Source organism: Carassius auratus, chromosome 24 (assembly GCF_003368295.1).
Source record: "Carassius auratus strain Wakin chromosome 24, ASM336829v1, whole genome shotgun sequence".
In the NCBI taxonomy this organism is placed as follows: domain Eukaryota; kingdom Metazoa; phylum Chordata; class Actinopteri; order Cypriniformes; family Cyprinidae; genus Carassius; species Carassius auratus.
Window position 1 is genome coordinate 22261226 of NC_039266.1, and position 19709 is coordinate 22280934.

The 19709-nt window shown below is 34.7% G+C and overlaps 3 protein-coding genes across 5 annotated transcripts; 1 reads left to right on the forward strand and 2 right to left on the reverse strand.

Annotated features, from left to right (window-relative positions):
* Positions 1–275: 275 nt before the first annotated feature.
* Positions 276–6935, reverse strand: LOC113042659 (CCAAT/enhancer-binding protein delta-like). 3 transcript variants are annotated; one of them, XM_026201654.1, is made up of 6 exons: positions 6784–6935; positions 6338–6458; positions 4301–4387; positions 2701–2792; positions 2360–2626; positions 276–1018 (listed from the first exon to the last, which is right to left on the reverse strand). In XM_026201654.1, the coding sequence occupies exons 5-6, from the start codon at positions 2624–2626 to the stop codon at positions 710–712; spliced, it is 576 nt and encodes a 191-aa protein (XP_026057439.1). In that variant the 5' UTR covers positions 2701–2792; positions 4301–4387; positions 6338–6458; positions 6784–6935; the 3' UTR covers positions 276–709. The 3 variants fall into 3 exon arrangements, with proteins under 3 accessions (XP_026057439.1, XP_026057437.1, XP_026057438.1); XM_026201652.1 differs by lacking the exon at positions 4301–4387; XM_026201653.1 differs by lacking the exons at positions 4301–4387; positions 6784–6935 and having other exon boundaries at positions 6338–6482.
* Positions 6936–7669: 734 nt separating this feature from the next.
* Positions 7670–11472, reverse strand: LOC113042721 (tetratricopeptide repeat protein 21A-like). The gene is made up of 9 exons (XM_026201736.1): positions 11117–11472; positions 10704–11025; positions 10050–10172; positions 9905–9972; positions 9746–9806; positions 8607–8799; positions 8323–8492; positions 7908–8107; positions 7670–7805 (listed from the first exon to the last, which is right to left on the reverse strand). The coding sequence occupies exons 2-9, from the start codon at positions 10875–10877 to the stop codon at positions 7715–7717; spliced, it is 1080 nt and encodes a 359-aa protein (XP_026057521.1). The 5' UTR covers positions 10878–11025; positions 11117–11472; the 3' UTR covers positions 7670–7714.
* Positions 11473–11704: 232 nt separating this feature from the next.
* Positions 11705–19314, forward strand: LOC113042779 (Golgi reassembly-stacking protein 1-like). The gene is made up of 9 exons (XM_026201792.1): positions 11705–11857; positions 12542–12622; positions 12707–12910; positions 14148–14234; positions 14315–14445; positions 17414–17516; positions 17703–17796; positions 18795–18851; positions 18935–19314. Exons 1-9 carry the CDS (start codon positions 11804–11806, stop codon positions 19063–19065), a joined length of 942 nt encoding a protein of 313 aa, XP_026057577.1. The 5' UTR covers positions 11705–11803; the 3' UTR covers positions 19066–19314.
* The last annotated feature ends 395 nt before the right edge of the window (positions 19315–19709 follow it).

The window sequence follows — 19709 nt, forward strand, 5'->3', positions numbered from 1 at the left end:
TTAAAAGTAAAACAACAACAACAACAAATCTGAAGCAAGAAAATACAGTGTATAAAGTCATGTAAATATAAAAATTGAATTGGCTCAAAAGTAGTTATATAGAATCACAAATACATACATATTTTGGGGGGAAATGTGTTTTATGTTGCTGTAATTGTATCAAATTCATTACAATTTATTTTTGATATACAGTATTTGTGTGTAATTAGTTCAACTACAGTGTTCGTTTACATAAATATTTTGTCTATAAAAATTGACTTCTAAAAAATTACTGAAAAGCACAAAAATTTCCACGAGTCAAAAAATGTAACCGTTTATTTAAATCAAATCAGAAAACCTCAAACTACAATGCCTAAATGCTCAAGGCATCTCATAACCATTTCTATTCTTTATTACAGTATAGAACAGGCTTATATTTTCAGCCACATCAGATCACAAAACGAAGAGTGATGTAAAAACAAGTTATAATGTCTTCTATTGTTGGAAAACAGGTTTAGATGCTCGGCGTGTGCTTCTTTTTTTAATGCACTTTAAAAGTGAGCACAAACACAAAGCCAATTCTGGGAGAAATAAAACCAACAAATGCAAAACTGGAATTCAGAAGCGCACACTGAACCATTGATACCATACCGAACGGTTCGATATTATAACATTTACATGAAACTATCCAAAAAAAAAATCACAAAGCCAATCCCAACTGACAGAACCTTCAGTCTCCAGCGGTGTCCTGCTCTCTGGCCTGTAGGTGGCGCTGTGACAGATAGTGTCTGAGTGAATCCACCTCGTGCGACAGACGCTGGATGTGCAGCTGTAGGTTGTGGTTCTCGTCCTGGAGCTGTAGCGCCCTCTGCTGGGTCAGCTGGATCCGACGCCGCGCTTTATCGCGACTCTTCCTCACCGCGATGTTGTTGCGCTCTCGACGCAGACGGTACTCCACGCTGTCTTTGCTCGGGCCGCGCTTCTGTCCCATCGGCCGCAGGGTGGAGGCTGGGGGCGGCAGAAGAAACTGCGAAAAATCCTTCCCGAAGATTCGTGGAGTTACCGAGAACGGACGAGAAAAACAAGTCCAAGTAAAAAGCGAGACATTTACATAATAACTGAACAGAAAGCATGAGATTTACAAGAAATGGAATACATTGGAAAATTACGCAAACCAAACTATCCATAAAACTAGTGCTCCTAAACGAAAACGATAAATAAAATGTTAACCGAAATATTACGAATTTAAAAATAATAATATTTCGGCAACATCTCATTTTTTTTAGTTTAACTAGAAAACAACTAAAACTAAAATAATTAAATACTGATGTTATTCAAATATATTTAATACGAACAACAATCATCTAAAACTGAAATGTGTTCATTTAAAAAGTTTCAAGACTTTTATTTTACATTTATGCATTTTTGGGATTAGATTTAAAACGTGAAACACTTTCCCTCCACATGAAAAAATCTTAGAGGGGTTAATAATTATTTTAGTGAATTTCCTGGACACAAAAAATCAAATACGTTATTATGTATAATATATGAAAAAAAAAGATAAATAAGTTGTGTACATTTTTCAAAATTGAGGTGCGTACATCATCTGAAGCTGAATAAATGATCTCTCCGTTGATGTGTGGTTTGTTAGAAGAAGACAATATTTGTCTGAGATACAACTATTAGAAAACCTGGAATCTGAAGGAGCAAAAAAAAAAAATCTAAATATTGAGAAAATCATCTTTAAAGTTGTTCAAATTAAGTTTTTAGAAATGCATATCACTAATCAAAAATTATGTTTTTTTGTATTTAAAAAATATCTCCATGGAACATGATATTTAATTAATATCCTAATGATTTTTGGCATAAAATAAAAATCAATTCTGACCCATACAATGTATTGTTGGCTCTTGCTACAAATATACCCCAGAGACTTCAGACTGCTTTTGTGCTCCAGGGACACAAATATAAAAAGAAAACTTTTAACCAATTAATTGTACTCAGACAAACATTTATTTATTTATTTATAGTCACCGAACTTAATGTTATTATACAAACATTAAATGCACAATAACTATTTACCCCTATAATTATTTGTATACATAATATCATAAATAATCAATAAACATGTTTAAATAAGGCATAAATATATATATTTTTTTTTAAGTTTCAGTTTAAACAGACGTGCATTTTAGAGATTTAAACAAAAAAGATATAGTGTTTAATGCTCAATTTAATTTCACTCAAATACAGTAATTAATTTATCAGATGGTATTATTTAAATCGACATCAATCTGGAGCCATAATGTGAGCAGAACACAAAGGCCGAGTGTGTGTGTGTGTGTGTGTGAGTGAGTGTGTGTGTGTGTGTGTGTGTCACCTGCTGGTTCTGCTGCGCTGCTCGTTCAGAGCTGCTGGGGGTCAGACACGAGGAGTACGGCTCGAAGCCCATCATCTGCTCCATGCTCCGGCCGTCTGGAGTCTTGGGGAAGACCATGGGCTGACCGTACACACCTGTGTCCATCTGAGACATCTGACCGCTCATGCTGCTGGGGTCAGGGTTCAGAGCGCCGGCCGGAGAGCTGGACGACTGATGATGGAGCGCAAACATACAGATGGAGGACGCAGGGCTGTCGGAGACGGACATCTGTGGAGGAAGACACACAGCTCTACAGAAGCAGCGAGACATGAAGCGACGAGAGAAGATGTGTGTGTACTCACGGCTCAGGACGGCTGGAGCTTCTCGTCTGCTCTCAAACACAATCTTTGTGTGTTCTTCCACAGGATCCGTTATGATACAGGTACTTCAGCGCCTGTCAATGACACCATCACTTCCTCTGTCACAACCTCCCCTCCTTCCCCCTCCAATTATTTTGATGTTGCATCAGAGATCGACTTCTTTTTTTTCCTTTTCATTTTCCCTGTTTCGTGAGCACTTACACCCTGAAGTTTGTAGATCTGCTGGACAAACATTTCTAAATCCATGTTAAATCTTGAAATGATTTATTACAATTATTTCAGTGACTATACAAAAATTATTTATTTGTCAAATAGTGAAATAAATATATATTTTTAAGTGTTTAACATTAGAGTTTAACTTTTATATATATTTATAAAAACACTAATTATTAACTTGCTTCATATATAATATTTTTGTAACTATTATAATCTAATAAAATAAAATAAAAAAGAATATAATAGTTAATGCTAGTTTTTTTTTCTTCTTTTTTTACTTTTATATATTTGTTATCAGGAAGGCTATTCTGGAATAGCCTTCCTGATAATGTTCGGGGTTCAGACACACTCTCTCTGTTTAAATCTAGATTAAAAACACATCTCTTTCGCCAAGCATTCGAATAATGTATCTTTTTAATTGTGAGTGTAGTTGCATCTGATCAAAGGTGCATTTTTATTCATTAGCTTGGGTTAAACTAATTTTACTTTGTTGGATCAGCAGCTATGCTAATGATGTCTGTATTTTGTTTCTATGTTTTGCCACGGGATTCACATCCCGTGGTAACTAGGATTTACACAAGCTCCAGTCTGGATCCAGAACACCTGAGAAGAGATGATGCTGACCCTCAGAGGACCTCAGATGATGCTAACCCTGAATGAACAAACAGAACTAACAATTATTCCTAAATGTGTGACTTAATCATATAATAACTTAATTAATAATATTGATAGTTCATCGTCTAGCTGACTACGTCTTGTATTATTATTATTTTTTAGTTTTTCTAAAATCCTGTCAAATGTGCACAAACTACTAGCTACTACTAAATATTGTAGAAACATAATTTTCTGTAAAGTTGCTTTGTAACGATTTGTTTTGTAAAAAGCGCTATACAAATAAAACTTGAATTGAATGTACATTTTGAAAATGCCTCTACAAATATTTACCTTTCATCAGTTTTTCGGTGTCTTTGTTACAGTGTAATTATAAGTAATATGTATTTTCTATAGGGTTAGTGTTAGGATGAGGGTTTGGTTTAGGGCTAGTTGCATGTAATTATGTATAATTTATTATTATTACTATAGTAATTATATGTAAAGTGTGAAAAAGGACACTGTAAAATAGTGTTACCAAACTATTACTTTATTCTCAGGTATAATAACCGAACACAAAGATATCGCATAGATAAATATGCAGCAATGTCTGTATGAAAATCTAAAATAAATAAAAAAATTAGCATTTACAATTTTTCAAAAGGCAAACAAAAAAAGTTCAAATAAAACATTTGCAGATTGCAGAAATGCAGATTTTGTAAATATTCTGGTATGACCCTAAAGTCTCCAAATCTCTGTTCAGTTACAGAAGTACCTGCAAATGCTACATTGTTTCCCCATAATTCCTGAACGCCTCATGGTTGATTGGCCAATCAGAGGAGACTCACTCAGGACGGAGGAACTGACACAGAAACCATGATACAGTAAAGTATAAAACATGTTTGCCATTAATAGAGAGAAACATTTAAAAATGACAAAATTCGAGCTATCGTAAAATGAAGTTATTAATCTTGAAATATTAACACAACAACCTCGACATAAAAACAAAACAAAACCAGACACTCACCTGTAGCTCTGTGTTCATAAGAATGATATAAACGAGCTCTTTGGGGAACATGGTTTGGAACAAGTGAAGCACTGTTTCAGATGCATTTTATTTGTCAGTGGTAAAAGTGTAGAATAAGGCCTTTCTTACAGTTTTAAAAAGATGATGGATGATGGATGGATGGATGATGGATGGGTGGATGATGCATAGATGGATGAATGGATGATGCATGGATGGAGGGATTTATGGATGATGGATGGAGGGATTTATGGATGTGTGGATGATGGATGGATGAATGGATGATGCATGGATGGATGGAGGGATGGATGATGCACTAATGGATGGATGGATGGATGGATACATGGATGAATGATGCATGGATGGATGGAGGGATGGATGGATGATGCATAGATGGAAGAGGCATGGATTGATGGATGGAGGGATGGATGATGCATGGATGGATGGATGCATGGATGCATGGATGGATGGATGGATGGATGGATGGATGCGTGGATGGATGGATGCATGGGTGGATGGATGGATGATGCATGGGTGGATGGATGGATGATGGATGGTGGGATGGATGATGCATGGATGGATGGATGATGGATGGATGGATGTATGGATGATGGATGAATGGAGGGATGGATGGATGGATGTATGGATGATGGATGGTGGGATTGATGATGCATGCATGGATGGATGGATGGATGGAGGGATGGATGGATGCATGGATGGATGGATGGATGGATGGATGGATGCATGGATGGATGGATGCATGGGTGGATGGATGGATGCATGGGTGGATGGATGGATGCATGGGTGGATGGATGGATGATGCATGGATGGATGGATGATGCATGGGTGGATGGATGGATGATGGATGGTGGGATGGATGATGCATGGATGGATGGATGATGGATGGATGGATGTATGGATGATGGATGAATGGATGGATGGAGGGATGGATGGATGGATGGAGGGATGGATGGATGGATGTATGGATGATGGATGGTGGGATGGATGATGCATGCATGGATGGATGGATGGATGGATGGATGGAGGGATGGATGGATGCATGGATGGATGGATGGATGCATGGATGGATGGATGGAGATAATGAAGATCACTTTATACTGGAGTGAAGGCTGAAGGAAATTCAGCTCTGCATCACAGAAATAAATTATATTTTAAAAGATATTAAAATAGAAACCATTATTTTATATTGTAATAACATTTTACAAGATTACTGTTTTTTTCTGTATTTTTGATCAAATAAATGCAACCTTGATGAGCAGAAGAAACGTTAGTTATACATTTATAAATGTGCACCAAGTAAATGTGTATTTTAAAACGGTTTTAGAAGCAGCATTGTATTTTGTAATTACTTATATTTCCAGTTTTTTTTATTTTATTGGAAAGGTAAATAATAATAGAATTTTACTATAAAGAATGTGTTATTTCAGCCTTATATCATATCTACAGTACTTGTAAACAACTACAACAGTGGTGAAATTTTGCAACCTTGAAAATCCCGTGTTGCAACATTTATACCAAATTCATCCCTAAATACAACATGCATACAGAGCATGGTTTTAAAACCAGTAACTTCCTAAAAACACTTTGAAGGGACGGAAAAAACAAACCTATTACTATACTCTGGAAGGGTTAAAGACTAAACACAGTAAATGAAAGTGTCCATTACTAATCAGACAGAGAGCGAGATGCGTGTTACGTTCTCAGCCTGCAGCACGGCTCGCTCCACATCTTCGCTCTCTTTGCTGTTACACAGATTGTGTGTCTCACCTCGTGTGCTTTTGTCCTTCTCCTCCGAAGACATGTCAGATCCACCGCTGGTTCTCCCCACGCACCGTCTCCTCTGGCCTTGTTCAGGTGCACCAGAGCTTCAGTCGCCTGCCACGAGTGCCTGAGGTCAAAGGTCAAGCAGCACATGCAAACCTCTTACTATCTCAAAGCACATGGAAGAAAACATTCAGGAGACATGTGTGACCCTGGAGCACATAAAATTCTCATAAAAACACATAAAATTCTAAATTTTGATTTATGCATCTGAAGCTGAATAAATGATCTTTCCATTGATGTTTGGTTTGTAAGGAGGACAATATTTGGAAATCTGGAGTCTGAGGGAGCAAAGAAAATCTAAATATTGAGAAAATCATCTTTAAAGTTGTTCAAATTAAGTTCTTAGCAATGCATATTACTAATCAAACATTAAGTTTTGATATATTTACAGTAGGAGATTTACTAATGTCTCCATCATCCGTATTCTTTCCAAAAAGCTCAAACCACAGCCGTTCTATTAGAAGTGATGACACAGAGCAGAAGTAGAGACCCTTGCAGTAATTATAACCCGCTTCTCTGACCGACAGTGGACTGAACTTCTCACACGCTATAAACACAGACCGCACGTCTTCCAGTTTCCCTTTCCTGCACAGAACCAGCAGAAACTTGACCATGACATGAAAGCTGTCTATTGAAAGTGGAGACAGAAAATGGTTATTGATGTTAACTAATGCTAAAACCATAAAAAAATTACTTTAAATGGAACAAAAGTTACCTAAAAAAAAAAAAAAATTATTCAGTTATTATTTCAACATTTCATATTTTTATTTAGTTTATCTATTGTGCTATAATTAAAATGAAATATGAAACATACACACACACACACACACACAACTTTAAAATGGACAGAAATTACAAAAACTTGTAAAACAAATTATATATATATATATATATATATATATATATATATATATATATATATCAGTGATATTAAAATCACAGTGTTTGGTGTCATATATATATATATATATATATATATATATATTCAATCCCACCTGGGTTTCGCTCCATTATTCTGCCATAAATCGTGTCCAGATCGTGTCTGAGGAGAAACTCATGAGCCCAATCACAACAGATCACCACTAACACCTTCCTCTGCTCCTCCAGTTCTCCCGGATGCGCTCCGGAAAACAACCTTGTGCTGGAGATCATGCTACGGAGAAAAGAGCTTTTTTTGTTTGCACATAAAAAAAGGCAGTCTGTCGTTCACCCAAAAATAATACAACTGCAATCAATGAATTAATAAATGGTCCTCTGATATGTAGAGGAGTTTGTTTCTTCATCAGGTTTGTAGAAATGTAGCATTGCATCAGTGTCTCATCAGCGGATGCTCTGCAGTGAATGGATCTTCATGAAGGCATCAGCCAACAAGATCCTAGTACGAGGTCCTGGAAGCCGCTCACTTATTTCCCTAAACATTTTTATATCAAGACAGCATTTAAACAACAGCATGCTATTTTATATTCGTGGTTTCTTTTCTAACCTGTGTCCTGTCACACCGATGATTTCTCACTTGTAACATGTGATGTAAAGCTTCTCCTTGTGTTTCCTCTCCAGGTATATCTGAGCCATCTTCTCTCGGGCTTGGATGAAGATGTTTTGCAGCATTACTACAGCGGCATCCACGTCATCTCTCACTAAAGCCAGATCCACATAAGCAAGCACGAGACGCGTCTCCTCCGGTGTGTCTTTGAAACGCTGAACGGCCTCGTGCTGTTTACAACACACACACACACACACACACGAGACAGTAACTCAGTAGAGTATGAGGCTAGTTAGTAAGGATGCACCGAAATAGACGTCAATCGCTGTCTGTGCTTGGAATGATCATGCAAAAAAAATAATAATAATAATAATAATAATTCAGTTTGAGATTTTTTTTATTTTTTTTCCAATGTTGGGGTGAAAATGGTGTTTTGTGATGATACTGTACCCAGTAATGCGGAGCTGCACTCGGGCTCTGTTTTCAGCGCTGTAGAGTAGCACTTAAAGACCTCTTGATACTTGTTCTGGTGATTGAGCAGATATCCCAGCTCACAGAAGACATCAGACGCACAAACACTGTCAGCATCTGCAGGATCTCTGGGATGTGTCCACACTGCAGTTAACAAACAGAGTCCAGTTTCAGACACTTCTGTTGTAACCAGGCAGCATAGATTCGTTCCAAAACAGAAATGAATAGCTCAGGAATGTCCCAAGAGCAGAAACAGACCCTTAGGGACACAAACACTCCCCGAGCGAGTCTTAATAAACAAGCCTGATTTACTGAACCTATTAAATGACAGAAATAAGCGTATAAACTGGATGAGTCGGCTGATGGCTGCGGTGATCTCCAGATGCATGCTGGGATTGCAGGGCTCAGAGATCTCGACCGCACTCATTAAAGCCTGAAGACGCTCTTTCACCTGAAACACAATCGTGGGTTAATGACAAAACAGAGATGAAAGAAAAAAAGTGTCACACTTAGGGATGTAATATTTGTATTAATGTTGATTTTAAACATTTTTGATAAAATGAATAATTCAAAAACATTTTTATATCAAAACACTTTCAGTATTTATAATTTTAGGTATGCATTTATTTGTGAAGTTGTTTCTAAGTAAACCCTATTTACCTTTCTTTTTATTTTTTTACAACGTACCATTTCAATATTTTTTTATATTTTTTAAAAAGTACAAATAAAGTAAAAGGAACAAAAGTGAATATTATATTTCCCCAAGAATCTGAGTCGTTTAATTACATTTTTTGAGTAAAAAAAAAAAAATCAAAACATTGCATCAAAGATTCGAATTAAAAACAATCTTAGAAAAGGCATATTTAATTTTCAAGTGTTGATGCTCCTTCATTTTTTCTTTTATGCCAAAAATCATTAGGATATTAATTAAAGATCATGTTCCATGAAGATATTTAGTAAATCTCCTACCGTAAATATATCAAAACTTCATTTTTGATTAGTAATATGCATTAGTAATAACTTCATTTGAACAACTTTAAAGATGATTTTCTTAATATTTAGTTTTTTTTTACTCCCTCAGATTCCAGATTTATAATAGTTGTATCTCAGACAAATATTGTCTCGATCCTAACATCAATGAAAATATGATTTATTCAGCTTTTAGATGAAGCATAACTTTCAATTTCTAAAAATTTACACTTAAGACTTAACAGTTTTTATTCATTTTATTTAGTTTTTAGTTTGTTATTTTAGTCCATCATGCACCAAATGTCACATTAGCTTTCCTAGTGCTATAATGACCTCAATCAGTCATGCATCTAAATAAAGAGGAACAGATTTACCAGCTCCATATTTCCTCCTTAGCCGCAGCGATGACAGTCAACATCTCAGATCACGTTCATCTCTCTCCAGAACTCTGCACATGTCAAGCAGAAGCACTGAGGAACATCTAAACCTCTCGATTAGGAGATGAGCTGAGAGTAGCACACACACCTCCGAGCGACTGCCTCGGTTTGCTCCCAGTCACGCAGAGACACCAACACCTTCATCTTCACGAGGAGCGCCGGGATGAAGTCTGGATGAGAGACGAGGATCTGATCGGCGATGTTTCATCATGCTCCATCTGCACGTCAAAGACACCGCTCAGACCCGGTCAGATTATTCTAAAGAAACCTCAGTGCTTTTCTCAACATGTTTTACTTTTCCCATGAGTCCAAATACAATCCCAGTGTCCTGAACACCGCTGTCAAAGTAGCGTATAGCCTGAGGTCTGTCCTCTTCCGTGTCAGAGGTCAACATCATCCAGCCCTTCAGAATAAGCCCCTGTTAACAAAAGACAAACAATTCATGAATCAGCAATATTCCCAAGCCTTAGACATATTTACATACCACAAAACCTAATTCTGGAAACACGAATGGATCAGTGCTCTATCAGGTATTACTTTAATCAGCATATTTTTGATATTTGCCTTAAATTGATTGATGTTACACTTTTTAACTTTATGAAGGACAATATATTTGACACACATATATGAAATGTTGGAAAAATGCAATACTTTTAAATATGACATTAAACCACCAGTAGGTGGTACCAAGTCAGTGTTTTAATGAGTGAATCACTGATTCAACCGATTCGTTCAAACGGCTGATTCATTCAATAAATGAAGCAAGTAACCGTTTTTATAAATGGCTCACTGAATCATTGACTCGTTCAAAAATGAATCATTTAGTAATGAAAGACTGTTGTGTGTTACTCGGAGATGCGCGACTGTTCTGATCGAGTGTGTTTTGATCATTTCGAGACTTTAGAAGCTCGTGTATCAGTATGATGATGCTGAGGTCTTTTACACAAACCTCCGGGGAGCTTTCATAGGGTTTCAGCATCTTTCCAACACATGTCCTGGCTCTGAGATCGAGCTCCAGGATCCAGAAGAGCAGTGCTGTGTAATACAAGGCTCTGTCTCCGGCCACAGCTTCATCTAGATCTGATGTGGATGAGAGGAGACACTGAATCAAAGCTTCATTCATCAGTCATTGGGTTCAATGAGTGAAGTGCAGAGTTACCAATCGTTTCAGAGGTTTGCTGTGTGTGTATGAGAGCCACTGTTGAACACAGAGACGGATGAGGATGATCTCTCAGCTGAAGAAGCTCTCTCGAAGCATCTTTGTGTGTTACCTGCGAGGTCAAGGAGTCAAAGACACGATCTTTATAATCAACGATGATATTATCATGAAGAATATGAACGTAAAGGCAGATTTCATCCTACCTTCCATCAGAGTCGCAAAAGCTTTGAAGAACCGGAGCACTGGATCATTATTATACAACTTTAAATTCTCCTCAGCATGTGTGTAGTATTTCTCCCGGCTATTAAAAAATATCGGTCGCTGTTATGTTGTTTTCCAATGTGTATCTTCATTAAAATACAATAAAAACGATACAATTCAAACTTACCAAACACGTTTTATCGTTTTGTGACATATTTAATCCGGATATGTTAGTTACACTAATTCAACAGCTTAATCGGAATCAAACAACAACTGAGATTTAAAAATAACGGAAAATACCTCGTCGTTAGGCAACCACCTGAGGAGGAATAATAATCAATCACAGACAGCGGCGCTTGTGTTATTGAGTTTAATCGAGCTACTGAAATTGATTACTCATGTCTAATTAGGTATTTAGAAACCTTTTTTTTCGTTTTTATATGTTTCCCGTACTGTTATATCTCGTTAATGTTTGAGGTAATTAAAAAGAAGAATAAAAAATAGACTATGAATTATATCAAGACGAAGCGCTTGCGTCACGAGACGCTCTGCGGATTGGCTAACAGGCATACGCTTTAATGAATATTAATGAGCACGTCCCTTACGCTTCAGGAAGGTTACCCAGCGTTCTAATTAATATTCATGAGCAAACCCTGGCTGTAGTAGATTGTGTTCGGACGCAGTTCAGGATGGGTTTGATTCAGAGCGTGTTTGCTGCAGAGGGTGGATATCATGTGCATGGGGTGAGTGCGATATTCACACTTATTTACTAATTACTGCATGTAATTAGACCTCGAGACTGATGACTCAGCGACTGACAAGGTTTTATCAAGTACATGATGTGTGTCCTAAAGGTAATGCAGGCGTGTCCTAGTCAAAAAACACCAGGATGTCAACAGGATTTACATGGTCCTTGAAAATATGTTAAAAAAATACGGGTTTTATAACCTTTAAAGGTTATTCTGTAAAGAAAATTACCATTAAGATTCTTCTGGATCAGTTCCAACACTGAAAACCATGTTTTTTTTTTTTTCTTAATATTTAACATCTAAACATTAAGAAATAATTTTCCTGAAAAGCTAAACAATGGAGATATATTATAGATATGATCTTGTCACTAGATATTAAGTCTAGTTTTCTGAAAATAAAAGTCAGATTAGTAAACGTTTTCGCTTAAACCCAGAAAAAAAGGGAAAAAAATCTGCCAATAAACTTAATATGAGAGAAGAATAAACGTACTTCAAAGGCAAGACCGGATTTGGTTTTTCACCCACTGATGGAAGTTTAAAGATTAAAAACACCTCATTCTTGCTTCTCAAGTTAATATATCTTGATTTAGTAATACGTTTATGCATGCACTAGACATTTAGAGACTAAGTTGTATTTTTGCCAAATAGCATTGTATGTTTTTTGACTTAAATTCCCAGATTCAGGAAAACTCTCCAGCAGAGAGAGCCGGCCTGGAGCCCTTCTTTGATTTCATTCTGTCTATTGGACACACCAGACTGGTGAGACCTCCGATCCTGAGTCTCTGATCGTGTCAGACGAGCTGGACTAGAATGTGCATGCTCTGATGCTGATGTGTGTCTCAGAGTAAAGAGAGCAGTCTGCTGAAGGACCTCCTGAAGGCCAACGTGGAGAAGCCGGTGAAGCTGGAGGTGTACAGCAGTAAAGTGATGAAGATCAGAGAGCTGGAGGTCGTTCCCAGTAACATGTGGGGCGGCCAGGGCTTGTTAGGGGCCAGCGTTCGCTTCTGCTCTTTCCAAGGAGCCAATCACAACGTCTGGCATGTGCTGGTGAGATCTCTAATAATTAGAAATATCATCATTTATTTTTTTGGACCATCCATTTTTTTTCTCCATTTTATACAGTGGGGTCCAAAAGTCTGAGGTTGCTAAAAAAATAAAATTAAATGCAAATTAATAATAATAATAATTATTATTGTTATTGAATTATAAAGCCACAAATAAAATATTTTAATTAATATAATATCATATTTGTTATTTGTTTTATAATATAATATTATTATATTTAATAATAATAATAATAATAATAATAATAATAATAAATATTATATAAAAAATGTATTATATACTATATATGTGTGTGTATATATAAATATAACTATATATATATATATATATATATATATATATATATATATAACTATATATATAGTTATATATATATATATATATATAATTATATACCCAAAAACCCAAAAATAAATATTATATAAAAAATGTATTATATATTATATATGTGTGTAAATATATATATATATATATATATATATATATATATATATATATATATATATATATATATATATATATATATATATATATTTATTTATTATTAATAATAATAATAATAAAAATATATATATACTTAATTATATAAAAAAATATTTGAACATTGCAAAAAAAAGTATGTATATATATATATATATATATATATATATATATATATATATATATATATATATATATATATATATATATTATTATATTTATTAATAATATATATATATATATATATATATATAATTATATACCCAAAAACCCAAAAAGAAATATTATATAAAAAATGTATTATATATTATATATGTGTGTAAATATATATATATATATATATATATATATGTATATATGTATATATGTATATATATATATATATATATATATACTTTTTTTTTTTGCAATTTTCATTCAGATTGGTCCAAAAGTCTTAGAAAACATTAATTCACTTCAAATCAGGAAATGCTAAGATATTAATATTTTAAACACAGAAATCATTTTAATAAGATTAATAAGAAATTCTTCAGCGCTATTTTTTATGTTATTGTCATTTTAATATTTCATGACGATTTAAATGTAAATTATTCTAGTTATATGTATATATAACATTTCATATAAATCAAGATTGATGTACTTGAGAAGCAAATTTACTCGAGACGTTTTCAAAAAGAAATAAATAAACATGAGTAAGAATAAACATGTAGTTGTTTTCTCTCTAAATGTGTTCTTGCAGGACGTGGAGGTGGACTCTCCTGCTGAACTGGCTGGACTCGAACCCTACTCTGACTTCATCGTGGGCTCAGACCAGGTGCTGCAGGAGGTCAGCTCTGTTCTTCTGTCTCTGAAGCAGTGTACTGTGTGTCATGCAGATGTTTACTCTGATCTGAAATCATCTCCCAGTCGGAGGACTTCTTCTCTCTGATCGAGGCGTGCGAGGGCAGAGCTGTGAAGCTGCTGGTGTATAACACACAGAGCGACCGCTGCAGGGAAGTGCTGATCACTCCGAACAGAGCCTGGGGCGGAGAGGGAAGGTACATCCAGAGACAGATCACTGCTGCATCAAACAGCACATCAGAACCAGTGTTACTTACTATCAGTAGTGTTCTCATTTGTTTTTATATTTTATATATATATATATATATATATATATATATATATAATGTGAGTGTCTACACAGTATATTTTCATTTTTATTTATTAGCTTTTTTTCAGGTAACATTTATTTTCATTTAAAGTAACGAAAGAGTGTTTTATGGCATTGTTTTTAGTTTTAAATCTTGATAATTTTGTTGTGCAGTGTATACATTTTTATTTATTAACTGAATTTTTTTTTTTTTTTTTTCAGGTAACATTTTTATTTATTAGCTGTATTTTTTTTCAGGTAACATTTTTATTTATTAGCTGAATTTATTATTTTTTTTTTTTTCAGGTAAAAGTTTTATTTATTAGCTGAATTTTTTTTTCAGGTAACATTTTTATTTATTAGCTGTATTTTTTTTTTTTTAAGGTAACTTTTATTTATTAGCTGAAATTATTATAATTTTTTTCAGTTAACATTTTTATTTATTAGCTGTATTTATTTATTTTTTTTCAGGTAACATTTTTATTTATTAGCTGAAATTATTATTCTTTTTTTTAGTTAACATTTTTATTTATTAGCTAAAATAAAATAAAAAATTCAGGTAAAAGTAACTTCATTTAAAGTAAGGAGAAAGTCTTTTATGGCTTTGGTTTTAGTTTTAAATGTTAATCATTTTGTATTGAATGCATCTTACCAGTGTTTAGTATAATTTATATATATTCTTTTCCTTTTTTTATTTTCTTTTTTTTTTATTAAGTTTTGGTTTTCATTTTAATTTTAACAAACGCTTTAGAAAGTGTTTTTCTCATAAAAAAAATCTATATACAATTTAGTAATTTTTATAATTGTATTACTTTTAATTTATTTAGTCTGTTATTTTAGTTTTTCAACTTAAAACCAAATTAAATTGATAAATGTTGTCTAGGCTAGTAATAAATGAAATACATATTTAATATGTAAACAGAAGAGATGCACTAATTGCAATTTTCTCTGCAGATTCTGATTTATATATATATATATTAGTGCTGTCAATCGATTAAAAAAAATTAACTAATTAATCGCACAATTTTTTAAAATTAATCGCGATTAATCGCGATTAATCGCAATTAAAAGACTGAAACTTTTTGGATATGTAAATGTAAAATGTAAATAATTAATGTAAACTCAAGACAAAGAAACTATTTAAATTCAAAATATGATTGTTTATTGGAATTTTTGTTTAACTTGTAACAGATTTTCTCATGTAAACAACATACCTGCAATAAACCATCAATATCCTCCAAATTAACTGTTGGCTTGAAAGCCATATTTATTACAGAAATAAAAACACAGGCATGTAAGTACCATTTGAATTTCAAAACAATCAATGCCAATAATAGACAAAAATGATTTCCATGTTGAATTCTAAGTGGACTGCAAAAAAATTCCAAAGTATAGTCATTGCCAGTGCTTTAAGTGGGCCGGTACGCACCGGTACTCAGTACCGCCACTTCCAAATATAGCTCTTGAGCATACCACCACCTCTCCGTGCGCCCAGAACATGCTTGTAGCGTACAGGTACGCTCATTTGGACATCTGTTTTAATAGAGGTTTTAATCTTTCACCTGCACTGACGATTTTCAGAGCGCCCTTCACAATGCAAGCTTCCTAATTCATCCCACCCAGAACAGAAACTACATTACCCATTCACCCTTAAGTTACACAAGTGAATAGCGCATGTGTCGCTTTTCCCACTGTTAAGTGTCAACAACTCAACGTGGCCGGAGAAGGTGTGTGAAACTCGTTGTGAGTTATACTAAAGCAAAATCTTGAGTATTTATTGTCTGATAAACATTAAAAACTGTCTGCGGAGGCTGAGTCGTCCTGCAGCCAGCCCCTGCCGGCTGCTCATTGGCTGCAGCATCTTTTTTCTAAGTTCTAAAAAAATACCGTAGACGGCAAGGCACAAATTTAGATATTCATTTATCTAATTAATCTATAGCCTATATGCACAAAAACAATATGATCTTTTTGTCCCCTTTTTGTTTTAAAGCTTGATGAAGAGAGAGAGCGCAAGTTGCTGCAGCTGCAAGGACAGTGATGCACGCGCACAGGAGTGATTGACAGTTCGCGGCACTGTGTACAAAAAATACTCCGCTACACAATTATTTCGTTTATTTTCGTTTAAGCTTATTGCTCCTTGGTCTTATCCATATTTCTTTGCACGTTGAACACACATAGGCCACAACTGGAAATAAAAAAAACTGCAACCGCGTTAATTGCGTTATTTTTTTTTAACGCGTTAAATATTTCAAATTAATCGAATGCGTTAACGCGCTAATTTTGACAGCACTAATATATATATATATATATATATATATATATGTATATATATATATTTATTTTTTAAATGTAACCTGCTGATACCGATTTGTGCAGATTCAGATTTTCTTTCTAAGAACTATAATTAAGAGCAATGAAAATGCAATACTTTTTAAATATGAAACCAAATCACCAGTAGGTGGCACTAATGAGTCGTTTAGTCCTTCATTCAACTGATTCATTCATTCAACTGATTCATTCAGAAACATGACGACTGTCTTTATTGAAAGGGTTACTGAATCATTGATTCGTTCAAACGTGTCGATTCATTCAGTAACGAACGAATCACTCAGAGACTGGCTTTGATTGGAACTATTTTAATCAGCGAAATTGAGCAAAAACGGTCAAAATTGTGTCTGAAATGTAAGTCACTTAATTTGAACTCCTTGTTAATTGAACTATTATTGTATAAAATCAGTGTCACATTGCAATCACATTAATTTTCGCGTTAAATAAACATCTTGGTCGTGCAATATTAAAATATAAATGTTTTTTTTTTCTACTGCACTATGCATCTATAACTCCCCGTGTGTGTGTGTGTGTGTGTGTGTGGTCAGTCTGGGTTGTGGCGTAGGGTTTGGGTATCTGCATCGTATTCCCATGCGTCCGCATCAGCACCAGAACTCATCCGAAACCCAAGAGGACCAACATCGCTCTGAGGTACAGACAGATCAGTCTCACAGGAACACCGAAAAATAGATTTTACATCAAGAATAAGTACGTTAGGACTCCTGCAGCTTCATTATTTATATTGACCTATTCTGTCCTGGACCAGTTTATAATTAGATCGACCTTCATGATGTTCAGGATATGTAGAGTTCGATTTTATAAATCTTTTTATTCCAGTTATTATTAGAAAACTCCTCAGACGAGACGGGACGTGGTGTGACGTTCATTCAGGACACGACTGAAGCTTCAGCAGCGTGTGAGAAAACGCCTGGTGGGTCAAATAATCATTAGATACGACACATCGAGTCATAAAGGTATCGATAAATATCCTTAAATCACCTAAAAATGAACGTTAGCTGAAATGTGTTCACGCTCAGGTCATCCCAGATCAGGATGAGTTTGTGTCTTCATCATCAGGTTTGGAGAAATGTAGCATTGCATCAGTGTCTCATCAGTGGATGCTCTGAAGTGAATGGGTGCCGTCAGAACGAGAGTCTAAAAGCTGAAACAAATCCAGCATTGCACGCGTAGGCAATTTTCCAAGCACATATCGTGATTTATAAAAAATAAACCTGGCGTAAATATGTAGAACAACTTTAAACCATTTTTTTTAAATGGATATTTTCATATATTTATTATAAAACATAAGGATACTGGATCATTTCTAGCGATAAAAATCTATGTGTATGCCACAAATTACATAATAGTCCCTCTGTATCAAACAGGAATATGAATGGTAATGATATGCAGATGAGGCGTTGTGAGCTCCATATATGGTGATTTCTGGGCGGAGTCAGGGTGGAGATGCACGTATCGTCCCCTGACTGGGATTATAAAGAGATATATGCACAGATTCTGGTTTATGCATGGTTTTATAAATCTGAAAACTTTTGTGCATACGCAAAAATCTAGCTTTTGTGCCTACGTACACTTTTAGGAATCGACGGACACCCCCTGCATCAGGAGAGAAATCTGCACGAATAAAGCAGTATTTAAACAGTCCAAAACAACAAAATAAAAGTCTTCATTATGGATTTGTTCCAGCTTTTGTGTTCTCCAGATGTTAACTGATGGACTGGAGTGCTGTGGTGTTTTTATCAGACTCTCGTTCTGACGGCACCCATTCACTGCAGAGCATCCACTGATGAGACACTGATGCAATGCTACATTTCTCCAAACCTGAATTAATTATGTCTGTAACTTACGTATTTGAGACGACGTCTGTGGATCTTTCTGGACGTTTGGATTCATCTGCTTCCTCTTTAATAGATGACGATGATGATGATGATGGAGGCGTCTGCGGCAGTGAAAATGCATCCGCTTTAAGTAAGTATCAGATGACCTTTTAAGAAGCTTTATCTTCAGATTTTCTCTCCTGCGCTCACGTCTCGTTTTATTCCCTCCTGAAGGTCGATCTGAAGACGGCGAGGTCCAGAAGGACGATTCGGGGATCTACGACATGCAAACACCCGCTGTGATCTTAAATATGGAACCAAAGGATGACGAGGTTGTACCATTTCCCCCGAAAACCGTCTCATAAGTGTGACTCGGAGATGCATGGATTCGTGAGCGTGTTCTCAGGAGGATAAGACATTAAAAGCACGTCACTGAAACTATTTACTGCTGTTATAAAGCGCTCACATGCAGGAGTGCACAGAAAAGATGCTTTATTTAATATAATACACAAACACAAACTATATCTTCATCATCCGTGCATCTCACAATAAATGTCTACAGTATACTTCACCCCAAAACCAAAGACAAAATATAAATGGTATTGGATTTCCTTTAGAGGTTTTATTGTGGCATTATTTTCATTTTATTTTTTAAATTTTTTTTTACTGTTATTTTATTATCTTCAGCGGTGATTTTAATAACTGTAATACAGGAATATCTCAGGAAAGCGACTGGGAATGTTTTGGACACTGGTCCATTAAGCCATGCAGTTTATTTTACAAAAATATAATTAATAATCAGGTTATTTTATTTGATAAATACATAAAAATATATATATTTTAAATTTAAAATAGGTATTAATTTTAATATTTTTATTTCTATTCTTTTCATACATTTTATGCATCATATCTACATTTAAAATTTTTATAAATTGTTATTAATTTAAATATTTTTAAATATCAGTTTTTTTACGCGTCATATTAACATTTAAAATGTATTTTAATATTT